The sequence below is a fragment of the Cinclus cinclus genome, chromosome 1 (genome assembly GCF_963662255.1).
Source record: "Cinclus cinclus chromosome 1, bCinCin1.1, whole genome shotgun sequence".
NCBI classification, from domain to species: Eukaryota; Metazoa; Chordata; class Aves; order Passeriformes; family Cinclidae; genus Cinclus; species Cinclus cinclus.
The window spans coordinates 45,136,371-45,151,596 of NC_085046.1; the positions used below are offsets into that span (position 1 = coordinate 45,136,371).

A 15,226-nucleotide genomic window follows, 5' to 3' on the forward strand; every position below is an offset into this window, starting at 1 on the left:
CAAGAACTGTTTTCACTGTGTGAAGAACCAGGGGGAGGAACTCTTAAATGTGTTAGTTGCAGAGATGGAAATCAGATTTTTATCAAGTCAGATTTTTTTCAGTGCAGAGTAAAGGGTTTTAATCAAGCAACTGTTTTTCATTACTAGATCTTCACATGCTGAGCTTAAAACTTGCCATTAAATGTCTCTTTTTGATCTTGAAAGCCTCTTATACACACTTTTGAGGCACATTTATTCAAAGTTCATATTAACTGTTAAAAGCAATGTTTCAGCACTGGAATATAAAGTTCAAAACAACTAGAATATAAAGTTGTAGAAAAAGAATAAAAATTTTCTGCTAGAGCATTTCAGATGTCATTTGAGTAGCAGATGATGTGGCAGTTGTGTGTAGTGGGAAGTTAGGATGATAGGAAAGCCCATGTGAAAGACATTTCACATTTGGAGCTATTCCTGATGCTTGATAGCTACTCCAAATGGAATAAATTTTATCAGTGGCTTACTTTTTATCAAGTAACTTTAAAATCAAGAGATGTTCATATTAGTTTGAAGTTTGGTGTAGAAGCCATCCTCCACTTCAAGCAGGTATGTGGGTTTCCATTGCACTTGTGAAACCTGTGTTTGTGTTGAGAAAGCAGGGAGTCTGTAATGATGGAATCTTTTAGTTGTCATTGCATTTTAAGATGCTTATTTCAAGTTAGGGTTTTTTAAGGACAAACATTTAAAATACAGAGCTTCATAAGCAGTTGATAAGCAGCTTGTTTTTTAACTATCAGAGTTCACTAAAAACATAGCAAATATTTTCAAGTTTTAAAAAAGCTATCCATTATATTGTTGCTTGTTGTTCTCTTAATTCCCATTCCTCCTTATTATGTTGTCTTTTATTTTTATCTGTCTTTATTTCCTTCATAACCATCCTTCTCATTTGTGACTTTTATATTTCATTTTCTCCATGCTTTAACCTAGAGCATCCTCCCAGTTTGAGCTCCCTTGCCTTTTGGAACAGTTGCTTATTTGATCTTTGAATGTGAGATCTCCTTCCAAAGTCTTTCATACTGAAGTTCAGATCTTACCTTGTATTCCATCCAGTCTGCCCTGCATGGTCCGTCTGCCAAGAGCCTGGGTTCCTCAGCACTTACCTGCTGTCCTCCTGCCCCCACAGTTTCAGCTATAACCTCCTCACTCTGCCTGCTTCACATCAGCCAATTCCCTGCTACCTCTGAGCATTGACAGCCTCTGCTCCTGCTTCTCATTGCTGAGCAACAGTGGAAAAGGCAGCCTGGCTAAGAGGGTTCTTTGAGAGAAGTCTACTTTTTTTTCTAGTTTTACTATTTCCTTGCAGCTGTGATCACTTCCATTCATCTTCTGTTATATCTATCAGCTTTTATCTTACAGAGTTTTATATCCCATGTTAACACGGCAACTTTTCCCTCTGCATTAGACCCACACAAAGCCCTTGTTCTCTGGCTTTGTGTACAGGTGAATATCGTTTGTGAGCATTATACATGAATACATGCATAAATGTTTGTGGAATATGTAATACACTCCTGGGTTAATTGTTTAAGTTAAAACAGTGTAGGAAAATACTAAGAATAGTTTCAGAAATTTTTATTTTATTTCATTTATACAGGAGGTAACCACTTGCTTACCAGAGTACTACAAATGGACACAATATCTCTTTCTTAAGCTTTTTGAAGCTGGGATAGTGTATCAAAAAGAGGTAGGTACAAAAGTTGACCTTCAGTATTTTGCTGCTACACTAATTTAGATCACTCATGTAAATGGCACATTTCTGGATTGTCCATTCACAGTCATAAAGTGATTGTGCTCTGTTAGTTTTATATCACTCTAAAATAGAATTAATCCTATATATAACAGAATTTTCTATGTAACAGTTTATAACTAACTAACTAAGATGAATTGCCATCATAGCAAGTCTAGTCAGAAGTGTTTATTGTCAGAGATTTGCATTGAAGTGCAGCATCAGAATATAGCTTTTAGTTTTTTATTTCCTGGCTTTAATATTTAATTTTATAGATTTTATCATCCCTCTTAGAAATATGACATAGTGGTCATTTGAAATCTCTTCAGCAGTGAGATTATTTACCTGTATAACATTACTGTAATACTGTCTCAGAATTTATGGGTTTGGATAGGATAATTGGAGATTAGGTGCATAACCATCCTTTTCCTAAACCTTATTTGTGATCTCCAAAATATTGAAGAAGTATTAGGTTTCATAAGGCTATCAGAGCTGTTCATCAGTTATCACTGCATTAAGAAATTATAATATTTTGTAAATAACATGTATCTGGCTATTTGAAAAGAGGAGCTTTCAGTTATTTCTTAAACACAAGATGAAACAAAGATGTTTAATGAGCACTCCAGCAAGCTCTCTGTGTAGCCAAGGCAATGCAGTTCCATAATACCTGAATAGCTGCCCTTTAGTAAAGCAGCAATTTAGTGAGTATTTCTAACTTAAAATGGAAACTAAAATTTGGTAAATATGCTTTGATACTTCATTTGTATTCCGTAAAAACCAGGAAACCCCATAGGATATAATTAAGGACATACTCCAATTGTTCTCTGAATCTGGAAAAAGATTGATGGTAAAAGGTAGCATTTAGGATGGCAGGGTATTACTGAGCTATTTCTCCTATTTGCATTTGTATTCAGAGATCTTAAATGACAACCAGCAAAACCCCTTAATGTTTGATATATACTAGCATGCTGGATTGAGATTTGTGTGGTTTTCTTTTTATTCTCTAATTATTTTTTTCACGTAGTAAAAAATTTTAACCTTCTGTCTTTGTTATAACAAACCTATTTTTATCTGTGAATTTGTTTGTTTGACAAGTGAACCCAGGTGAATCTGAAAAGTACAAGCTTGCTGCTTCATTCAAAGCAGGGATGATATACAAAACAAATTTTGCATTCAGATTCCAAGTACTTTGGGATCCTGGAGGAGTGTGGATACCAATGATTGAATCTACTTCCAACTTCCATCTGCTTTCAAGTCAAGGATCAGTTTGAGGACTTAAATCAGCATCTGTCAACCTGTAGGGGATGTAATCTCTAGTGGATATGAACCAGTTGCTTTTTGGCAGGAAACAGATGGCAGAGAGAACCCATAACCCTGGGTCTTTTTGAACAGTCATATATACTTAAGGATGTATTTGTCTTATGTTGTCAGTGTATCTGCAATATGTATTAAGCTTGAAGTATCCTGTATTAGTTTCATTTTGGGTACAAGAGATAATTCATAGCTTTACTGTGACAATAAGAATAAGGCAAGTAGAGCATTAGCCTATTTAATGTTCTGCTCCAGGAGTGTGTATGTGTGTGTCTGACCAGAAATTAACCTGGCAGGGAGGCACAGGCTCAGTATGTCCAGGAGCTGCAATTATGGAGGATTAACAATGTCTGAGTGCTGCAGCATCCGGAGAGGGCACCTTTATTCATTGTAGCAAAATCCTCTCTTTTTCCTGCAGTAGTCATCTAGTCAATGTACTGTAGAGGTTATTGACCTGGCCAGATACAGTGTCTCACTGAAGTTAATACCTGCCCTGACTCTGATATCTGTAATCATACCTGATCAGATACCTGTAATTGATAGTGGATCCAGAGAAAGCAAGCCTGGAGAGAGATACTTACACTTCAGAGACCTGAAGTTAGACAAGATGAATCCTGTTTTAAAAGCATATGGTCTAAATTGGCATAGTGAGGAGAGTGAGATAATTGGTGTGCTCTGAACACTCCTGCACTGATCTTTCTTTGTGTAGATGACTTTTAGCAGCTTCCTGGGGTCATAGTTTCAGAGGCTGTCATTGTCAAGAAGTTGCCTTTGTGAGGTACAAGCAGGAACTAAAGATTTCATTTATAAGCCTGGTTCTAGATATTTGTCAAAAGTCTGTGTGAGATGGAAGGAACGTAACTTTAAAAATTCAAAGACAAGACCTTTCACTTAACTGTTTATTAAATGCACATTTGCTTTATGTTTTGCAGAATTTATGTGGATGTAGCCTCATGAGCTGTAATAGGTAGATTTGTTATGCTGAATAATTACATAATTATTTCAGTTACTTTCTAAAATTTTCACCATGAACTTGAAATACCATCAAAATGGAAATGGTATTTTTTCTCAACTTTGAGTCACAGCCAGTTTAAAACAAGCTTATGCTAATACCACTTTTTACAACTGGCATTTTATTTCTCAATATTGTCTGATTTATCTCTCTTTAGGTGTAACTTTAACTTTGTGTGGAGTTTTTTCAGAACTTTTTAAATTAAAATATCATTACTTTAGAGCCACATTTATAACGTGTGTTATTGTTGCTGAAGAAGCTGTATTTTCTGGAATTCTGGAAAATAGGTTTGTAATAGCGGAATATATTGATTTCTTTTAATTTCCCAATTAATTTTCATAAGCCTTTTATAAAATCCAATGTGGTATTATTGGTTGGTAACAGATAAAATGTAGGCAAAAAGTAAAAAGTTTAAATTCTAGTCTGAATTCACAGGGGCTTCATTTGAAGGCAAGTTTCAATTTATCATTTAATGACTTTTATTCATTTAATGATAATAAATGTTTTATAAATCAGTGTAGTCAGATTTTGTGCTCACACAGTTGTGAGCAGTATATCTAAGCAAGAAGATCCCTGCATCTTTCTTTTAGCTTTCCTCATTATAAGATTTGTAAGGTGGTTGTGTTATTTACTATTTGTAAGAATATGTAGCATATTTAAAAGGAAACAGTATTAGCTGTTTGGAAACTGGTCAGAAGGTGATGAATGATAGATAAAGTACAAACTACCGTATAAGTGCAGTTACTAATTTTTGATTGAGATTCAAGTCCTCCCCATACCCAAAGAAGTAATTTGAAAACTTTTTAAAATGTTTAATGTATTAGATCTCTATGGAACTGTAGCTACTGTTTTTCAGTCAAACTGATTTAGCTTAAATATTAAATAACATTCTATATAATATATTAATTTATTGCTTTGATTATTTTTTCTTTTTGTTCATTTTTTCAAGTCAATGTATAGCATTTAATGCCACTTTTGGATGGGATTCTTTTGTGATCTTAGATCCTGTTTGATAAGTGACCAGTTAAATTGTTCAGCACTGGGGGAGGGTGAGTCTGATTTTTGCTCCTTTCCCAGTAGGTTATGTCTGGTATTTCAGTTAATTTAAATGCTCAGAATACAAGGTTTGTGGAGTTGAACACCAACATTTATTTCACTTTACAGATTTTTACTTAATGCATTTGTATGGATAAGGAAAGAGGATTCCAAAAGTAGTAATTCACATAGTTGACAGGAGTTAGTTACATATAGATAATATCAACTCTTTCCATTAAAATATAGTTGACCACTGTAATATTTCTTTGTGATTCTGTCCTCTTGAGTTGGACATCCTTGTTTACTCATCCCCATGAGTCTGACTCAACACTTTTGAATTAGTAGTGAAGAACTTCTAACCATCAGACTATGTTATTTGCAGTATAGTCAGTTGGAACAATTACTTATATATTACAGCCAAGCAGTTAAGTGCCAGCCTATCTTGCTAGCATGATCAGCCTAGACAAACCTTGCCAACTGCATTTTTGGGTCTTTTGAGTTCTGAGAAGATGAATGTTCAAAACTTTTCCAGTTGAGTCGATGTTGTTGATTCAAACGGTTGTTTCAAAAATATAGAAAACTCAGGTAGACTTTCAAGGTATGCTTCTGGATAATTCGTTTGCCATCTGTAAAGTAAAACTCTGTTTTTTAAGTAGCTGATGACATTATATTTTCTTCCTGCAACTTTTTATTTTAGGCTTTGGTTAACTGGGATCCAGTGGATCAGACAGTTCTAGCTAATGAACAGGTGGATGACAATGGTTGCTCATGGCGTTCAGGAGCTAAAGTGCAGCAGAAATACCTCAAACAGTGGTTTATCAAGACAACTGCTTATGCAAAGGTATGAGAATACAGTTTTTGGAAATTATGGTAGCACTTCAAAGAGGAGACTTCTTGTCCAGAAATATTAGCTGAATGTGGTCCTTTATAGATACATGTTTGAATAGTATATAATTACATAATAATATGTGTGATCTATCCCTGTGTATGTGTGCATATTAAAATTATTGCCCCTGAAGTCCTTCTTTTCACCTCTAAGAATTGTAGATAACTGGTGTGGGATTAAGTTCTGAAGAAATCAAAAGGCATAAATTAGAGGTGAATGAATTAATTCTGCATTTGCACATAGGCATCCTGTATTCACCATCAAGTGCTTTTCTGCATATTTTGAGTTGACAGCTGTGCAAAACTTGTTTTCCAAATCAACCTATTTGATTTGTGGGCATTTTATAAGCAATGGAGTACAACCTGTTACCTATCTTTCAGTTCCATCTGTCTCTGCACCATAGTTCTTTTTGTTTAGCTGCTTTTTATTGAAGATTCATCTGGACCTTCACTTCATACTCTATTTGATTATCTGTTATTTTAAAATGTTTTCAAATTATTTAAACATCCTTTTTTCTTATGAGCTCCAATTTTGATTTTGCTGGGACAATGTAGTTTCTACACTTAGGAATTCAGAACAAAAGTTTTGGTTTTATGCTCTCTGAGATGAAAGTATCAGCTTCCTGTTGCATTTAGGTGAGGTTTTTATTCCCTCTGGGTGTTCTGTGTACTGAGACTTCAAGTACAGATTGAGAAAGTTGCTTCCAGGAAAATACCAAAAAATTCATCTTTGATCCTTTTCCCAAGTCTCAGATTCAAGAAACCAAATTTCCACTATCATCCAGGGAGAAGAAGTCTGTGTCTCTCATAGGTCTATTCATAACAAAGAGAAAAGCTTTATATATCCTCCTGCCTGATGCTTTGATTCTTCATGCACAGAGAGGTACTTGAGATACATGTTTTTTGATTGTGCTGCCTGTTTTGGCAGAAAGGGGGGAACATTTTCAATAGCTGAAGGAAAAATGGAATGTGTCTGTACCATCACAAAATAAACACAATGTTCTGGCTTTTTTTTTTTTCTACAGTTCCTTTGTCACCAGATTTCATTATGACCTTTGTGATATTTCAGAGTCTGTCCCAACTCACTGTTTCCCTCAGTTTGAGGCTGGAGCTCCATTAGAGTTTCTATCTTTACAGATATGTCTTTTGTCTATGGTCTCGATACAGGTTGTAGGAAGCAATGGTTGGTATTTCTGGTTTATGTCTGTGCTGGTACCCAATTACTTATATCCCTTTAAAAGGGGTGAATCAGCCATCAATTTTTACTCATCAAAACCAAAAGACATTACTGAGGAGCCTTTCAGTAACACTGAAACCACCCTTGGTTTATGGGTTTATTACTTCTTTATTCATTATTTGTAACTTTTTGCCCAACAACTGGGCAGGGGAAAGTTACAAGGTTTGTGAGCGCTGGCCTTTCAGGTGCTTAACTTCTCACAGAAACCTGTAGTTTCCAGCTGGCATAAAAATACCGGGAGAGCAGCTCAGACTTTTTCCACAGGCTTTATTATCATCCGTGAAGGGGTCAGGTTACAAATCCAGACATGAGGGATCACACATGTACTTTTATAGGGTATGGGGGGATCACAAGTAAACCAATGGAAAACAGGGTTAACACATTTTGGCCAACTACATTATCTTTCTTTGTTTGGGACGACCAATTATAAATAACCAAACTTAACCAATAATATTCTAAAAAGATAAAAAGAAGACCTTGCATTTTTCTAGCATGAGTCATTCTAAACAAGTAGTTTTTCTTATCTCAAAGGAGATTCCAGGAGGCTGTCGCAGGACTAATTGCAGAGGGATTCATCTCCTCTACAATTATTCACCCTCCACTAGGAAGGATTTATCTTTTGTATTTCGTCTCTTACCTGAGAAATGCTGTTACAGGAAAAGCACAATCTCTTGGGCAGATCATGTCTCCATCATGTCATTTCCCAGTAAGCAGGCTTACCTTATGATAAGAAGGCACTTTTGCTTCCACAACACCCCCTCATCTTCCCCCCAAAGATGTTACCTCAGGACACTGCCATATTCCCTACCTACCTGAAGGGCAAATGTGCAAGTGACCTTTTGTTCTTTAACATCTTAGTGACGTGAATAAGAGCTGCTTCTGCTTTTCATTTTGGGAAAAACACTTGTACCAACTGATACAAAACCTTAAAGCATTGCTGCAAAGGGCAGTTGAGTACTCTACAGATTTCTGTGAAGGTTTCGCAAAATTTTATTCTGTTTGTGATTGATATTCTGTAGGCTCTGTGCTACCTGATACAACCAGATTAATGAATGATGTCGTACTGCTTCCAGCTCAAGTGCTTTGGCAAGCATTAGCTTCATGTTCTCTCACTTCTTGTACAGTGACAGATGCTACCAAGAATCAGCATGTGGTTTGGATCTTCCTTTTTACTCACCCTCCACTCACTCCTATTTTTGTTGCTTTTTTAAACAGTTCACTCTGCTTCTTTTGGCAAGGCTTTTAAACATTTGGTTGTAGAGAGGGGAAAATAACTTCCCATCCTCCCCCAAAACTTTGAAATAAGAATAGCAGATTACCAGGCTCTGCTCTATGAAGTCCAATGTCTGATAGTAGATGGATTTCATGCTTGAAAGATTAAGACAAATAAAGTCTCTTTTTTAGTACTTTTTTTCTTTCAAGTTGCAAGAGACTAGATAACACAGCATGTTGTGCTTTACTTTCTGAAGAAGTCTGTTTTGGCCATACAACTCTGAATGGCCTCTGGACTACAAGCCTCAATTGAAGGCAGTCCGCTGGAGGGAGACTGGATCTGTGTTAGTAGTGGCCAAGGGTTTCGGTCTCTTAGAAACTCTGTGTGCACACTGACATTATAAGGAAGCTTCACATTAGCGTTTTGACAGGAGCCAAATGACAGATTTGAAATGCCACAACTTTGGCTTCTCTTTCTGAATAATTTGACTAATTATCCTCAAAACATCTTTGCACACATTTCTTCATTCCTTCTGGTAGTCATGCCAGTACTTCTTCCAGGTCCTTCCTCCTAAGTCTGTTTCTTTTGTCCCCTTTTTCTTTGGATTCAGGCTGTTTACAGTTGTTCTGAATCTGTATTGTCCTGTATTGTTGAACACCTTGGTTACAGCAATCACTCTTCCTAGCCTATTCCTCAAACCTTCTTTCCCACCTCTTTTCAAAAGCTTTTGCCTGGAGAATGGGCTCCAGAGGGAGCCCATTTATTGAGATGGAGACCTTCATTTACCTTTATCATTTACAGAGCCTTATGTCTTGGAGTGGAGGGTCCAGGTTTCATGGAGCTAGTACTAACAGGTGTGGAGGATAAAGACATCTCTTTAAGAAGCTAAATATCTTTAATTGCTAATACAATTTTGGGGTGATAACACTGGTGGTGATGATACCTTCACTTCAGCAGGGGGGATTATTTCATTTCTTCTGATTTTGAATGCACTTATTTCCATAAAAAGATTTTCCTGACTTACATAACAGACCAGAGCAACTACCAGTACACCTTTGTTTTCCTGAAATTCTTTGCAGTTCAGAGACTTCAGATACTTGTGCCTTTAATGATAAATTAGTACAGCAGTTTGGTTCTTTATGGATCTCACTTCCCTTTTTTATCAGTTGTTTGATAATTCATATGCCATTTGTATTTGTATTTCCTGTAAAATGGAAATCTGAGGGGACAGTATAAAAGTCTGTAATGGGCCTGAAGATTTCAAATCCCTGGTCAACTTGTTTTGCTTTAGACACTAACAGAAATAGAAACTTGCCCTTCTCTGGTCCTGAGTCCTTTATTCCCCATTTCTGAGTCAATTGCCTGAAATTCTTTTGTCCAGTTCTGTTTTTTTAAAATGTGTCCACAAGGTTAAGACAAGATGGTGTCAGGTGTAGCATGGCCAAAATCACTGGGACTGAAGATCTATGTTTTCTGTCAGTATAGAGCAGCGTTTAGGTCTTTGGGCTGTACTGCCAGAATTTGTATCAGAACACACATGGCCCTTTATTTCCTCACAGTTTGGACAAGTTCACAGACACAGAGCAGATTTAATCCTTCCTTGTGCAAGATGTTTTTCTTAGGTTTGGAAAAAGGTAGAGAGCTAAGTGGATCAGACTTTCAGTGAGCTGTATGACTAGATTTCTGCTATCCACTGAAGTTCCACTCCTCATTTTGAAATTGAAAGAAATTGGAAGGCACTAATAGACTATCTGAGAGTAACTTAATCCTTGCCCATTTTCAGGAAGACTTGTATTGTTTTTTTTTTACTTTGCCTACTTTCAGACTTAGAGGGTTAGAATTCTATGAAGTGTCTCACTCATCTTTGTACAGTCAGGCCTTTATCCGGTTTTGGTGTATCATGGGAAAAGCCATTTGATTCTGGTCACGTTTTTCTTGTGCCTTCAATGGCGATTAATATTTTTTCTGAAAAGTTCACAGAAATTGAAGATCAAATGTCAGAAGTACCACCTTCCTTGCCCTTTTTCTGGAAAATGGCTCTCTGCAAATCTGTTTCCTATTCCTTCCCCAAAGTTATACCTGAGTTTTCTATAAATTCACATAGTGAGAAAGTATTTGGAAAAAAAACCCTTTATTTCTGCTAGCTGGATCCGTTCCTGTGTGGCTTAGAGGAAAATATAATATATGTAGTAAATATATGTAACTTTGTTTCATAGAAAAAGTTCCATTTAAAATACATTTCATTCATCTTCTCTCCCTTCATTCTTCATGCAAATTACCAGCTAACAGTAATGGATCAATATATATGGATACAACCTATTTTCTACTTGAAGCATCCACAAATTATTTTGTTGTTACTTTTCAACCTACTTACAGTATATACTGATGATCTATTCTAGTCATCTGTATTCCTGTCTTTTGCACATTTATCATTTTATGTTTTCCCTTGTATCTCACAGCCTTAATGAAAATAAAAACCAATCCGAGTAATGTATGGCACTGCAGATGAGTAATCACTTCATCTGCAGTGCCTACATTACTGGTCAGATAGCAGCCAGGAGTTACATGATTAGTAGTGGTCTGTGAAGCTGGGTGTTACAGGAGTCAGTGTTTCATTCCTACACACAATGTTTTTCGGATTTCTGTTGTGTCCAGAGGAATCATCTCCTGTGGATTTGCTTTGATTTTTTTGTCGTTACTGCACCAGCTCGTACTCCTTTCTTTCAATAAAAATTGCAAACAAAGCAGTATTGGACCACTTGGCAATTTACTATTGGTAGTAAATTTTGTTCAAAGGGCAAAAATATTGACCATGCTTTTAATGCTTAGCAGAAAGCTTTTTGCTTATGTAAAAGTAATAAAGTAATCGTGAAGTAATGTTTAAAAACATTTTTAAACTGTAAAGTACATGTGAAATAGTCTAGAAGGTTCTGTGGATTTTTAGAGAACATTTTAATTGTCATTTTTCTTTTGACACATTTCTTTGATAAAAGTATAATGCCTTGACTGATGGCGTTATTATTTAAATTGTTGTCAGTGCATTTAAGATGTTTAAGCTAAAACATTTAGTTTCTATGGTTACCCTGCTGAATTGGTAGGCAGATTCATTGGATAAATCTATCTGTAAATGTTAGTATTTTCTCTGTGTACCTGTAAATTGCTTTTATGGAGGTTTTTATGCATGGTCAACTGAGTCCTCAAAACAGAATTGGCAAGGTTAGTCTTTTTATAGACCCTGTTCTTCCTAAATTAATTTTACACAATCCTTTTTCATATTTTACTGTACAAAAAAAAATCATTCAAATAGCTTGAAAATAATCTTTTATTGAATAAAGTAAAATAGAAACAACTTTAAAACTTTAAGTTTTGCCTTAAATAGTGTCCCTTTTTTGCACAGCAATACAGTGGTCTGTTTAATTCAAATACCGGGGAACAAAACAAACAGAATTCTACTGTTGTAATTTACAGTTGCCATACGGATAAGTAGCACCCTTTCTTAGTTAAGTTTTTTTGTAAGGACATTTAGAAGTAAACCTTTCTCATTTTCTGTGGGTTGCAGGAACACAGATGTTGGGCATGGTGCTGACTCTGTGGAGGGGAAACAGCAAATGAACTACAGTTCATTTTTCATACAGCTTTTCTCTGGCTTTGCACTGCACCTGACAGCTCTTTTGTCTCATCTGAATCAATTTGTAATGATTTCATGTAATTGTGTTTTGCTTGATTTTTTTATTTTGTATTTTATTTCTGAGATCTTAAGCACAATGATAATTAAATGTAGTGAAACTGAAGTACTCCATTTCAGGACATTAAGAGTCTTGGCAACACTTTGTATTTCATAGCAGGAGGTAATGCCTCATCTCCGAGGAAAACTGAAATGCTGGCTCTTTTTCATTCTTTATATGTGATTTTTTTGATTTTTTTTTTATTCCCACACTTGGAGTCTAGCTTGTAGTTTGTCTTCTCCCAACCGAACAGGCCTGATAAACCTCCCTTTGAAACTCTTCGTCTTGAGCCAAGCTGAAGGCTGTCTCCTGGACAGGGACCAAGAGCAGTGCTTTCTCAGCTTGCTTAGCACTTCATTAACAAGAAATGGCACCTGTTTTGGTCCGTTTGGCAAACCAGAAAATTGTTTGTGGATATCCAGACCAGGCTGGTCTTTTCACCTGAGTTTAAACACAGCATCTCATTTGATGGTACAGCAATGTAAATTTAAGTTCCTCTTGGTGTAAGGTTTATCTAAACATTGAATACTCAATACTATTTAAAATGATTAATGTTTTGAAGAGCTTTTGTATTTATGGAATAAGTTACTTATCACAGAGATACACTTCATTATTTCAGAAAGGGAGTCTCTTCTTTTTGGAAATTTAAGCAAGGAACAGCTCTGAAGAGCAGATCTGGAGAATAATTCTGGATTTTTATTTTGCTTTTCAGGAATCATTTATTTGCCTCAGTTCTGTATAATCACACCAGGGGTGTTTTTTTGACCATAAATTGTGGGTAAGGAAGTAGTAAAACTGCTGACTGTTCAGACATTTATGAGAAAGAATTTTAAGTATACATGGTATCTGTGTTATTGCTCTTCTTTAAGGTATGTTTTCAGTATTCTTCACACATGGGAAATAAAAGTTAAGAGAGACCTACAATAGTACAGACAGAAACTACTGAAGGAGAAAAATAAATAGTAAAACAAGAAGATATTAAATGCCAACAGAAGTTGTACTGCATAATCACAGTTGGAACAGTGCAATAGAGTGCAAAATAAAACAGTGGGCAGCCTAACCTTAATTTCTTGTACTATACTGTATGTTAATATATTAAGTTCTATTAAATGATAACATGTAATCTTTTGGTTACATTTGGTTGCTCTTTTGGGAGTTTGAGCAAATAAAGTGAAGAATTTAATTTTAATCCAAACAGAGCCTGGATATTTATTTGACTATTCCTCAGAAGCCAAGCTTTTAAATTTTATTGTAATTTAGTAGAATGCAAGTTTATTTTGCTAATTAACTGAATTCTTATGAATTGCAACCTTTTGCTGATTTTTTTTATTCTGATCTTATTGTTACCTTGCAGATCTGTTAAACTTCATTGAAGTATCTTCATTTAAAAAAGAGTATACATTTGATTATATAGCTTTTATTTTAGATTTTTCACTGTATTTCATTTACTGTCATAGAGGAGTTAAATTACTCTCACTAAGCATGACATTAGTAGCAGGTATTGATCTACAAAAAATTTTAGTTCATGAAGTCAGAGACTGAATTTTCAGGGGCTCAACAGAATCCTTCTTTGAACTACAGGCAGGGGGACTTTTTGGGGTTGAGCTGTTCTTGGGAAATTGTAAAGCACTTATGTTCTTGGATTTTCTGGATCTTTTTTGCCTGAAAATTGCTTAACTGAAGTTCTGTTTTTGTCATAATCCTCAGCAGACTAAACAGCTAGAAATGTGAGACCAGTTTTTCACAATACGTTATTTCTAGTTTCAGGCTTGGTCATCATTGTCTTTGATGAATTTTCAGCAAACTCATCTTGATTTAGTTATTCTCTGATCATCTGAGGTAGTTGACTTCCATCTTCTGGCTGTGCCAGAATTTTCTGCATGTTCTGAAAGAGTAAAGAAGTCTGTGAAATGTTGGTTTATCATCAGTCTCCAACATCTTCAGGTGTAAAAACCTTTAAATCATTGTTATCCCTGAACACAACTTTGATTTCTTTAGCTTTCCTGAGTCTATCTTTAGATCTGAAAGACTGCCAAAATGTATTTATAGTCTTTCTTGATTTGTGTTTAATTAGGATGGGAGTAATTCCTCCTGTAATTAGATGTCTGCATTTGGAGTTTTCTTATCTCTTCCCGAATAATGAAAAATGAAAGCAGAAAGACTCTGCTACCTAATGTTTCCAAATTTCTCACTATTAAGTTATCATCAGAAATTTGAAAATTGAGATTATTTTATAATCGTATCATTCTCTGCTTACTGGATTGAAATGATGCTGTTGTTTTTTGTCCCCTGTAACATGGTTTTACTTTTGTTTTTTTGCCTGTGTTCTGGGAGTCTTCTTACTGATTGTCTTCTCTGTGTTAACAAATCTAGTTAACAGATTTGTGGCAGAAATAACTAGAACTTATATACACATTTTTAAGGATCAGATTTATTTTTAATGGAAATTATCAGTAATTTTAGAATCATCGAATATTAAGGTGTTGGAATGAGCCTTAAAAAATCATATTTGCCATGGGCACCTCCCACTAGACCAAGTTGCTCAAGGCCATCCAACCAGGCCTTGAACACTGCCAGGGCTGGCAAATTGCAAAATAACAGTTGCAGCAGAATTCATGGGACTATTCTAATGATTCAGAAAATGTTCTACTGAACATAGCAGTGATTTTTAAAAAAGAACATGGAAGCAAAATGTGGTGGAGTTAATATTTAACTTTCCAAACACTAACTTAAAATATTCAGGAATTTCTATGCTAGCATTGGTCAAGAGTTTTGTATACCCAAATAATCTGCATGTAAATTTTTATATTAATGATAGTTTTAGCATATATTTGTGGACATGTATTTTGTAGGGTGTAGTGCAATTGGATTTGAAAATGAAAGCATTTTAAGGGTTTTCCTTAAGCTGTCTTTTAAAAGGTTCTAATTTGCACAAATGAATTTTGAATGTACGTGTGTATTCATGTGTGTAAGAATTATTTCTCTACTTTCCTGCTAGTGAGTATCGTAGGTTAATTTACCATTCAGAAACACTTACTAACATGCTAGC

The 15,226-nt window shown here is 35.4% G+C and overlaps 1 protein-coding gene across 1 annotated transcript in view; it reads left to right on the forward strand.

Annotated features, from left to right (window-relative positions):
- Positions 1–15,226, forward strand: part of LARS2 (leucyl-tRNA synthetase 2, mitochondrial) — an 82,813-nt gene that overhangs the window by 22,291 nt on the left and 45,296 nt on the right. The window contains exons 6-7 of the mRNA XM_062509604.1: positions 1,628–1,717; positions 5,815–5,958. Of these exons, the coding sequence (XP_062365588.1) occupies positions 1,628–1,717; positions 5,815–5,958 (234 nt within the window). The remainder of the gene's footprint in view (positions 1–1,627; positions 1,718–5,814; positions 5,959–15,226) is intronic.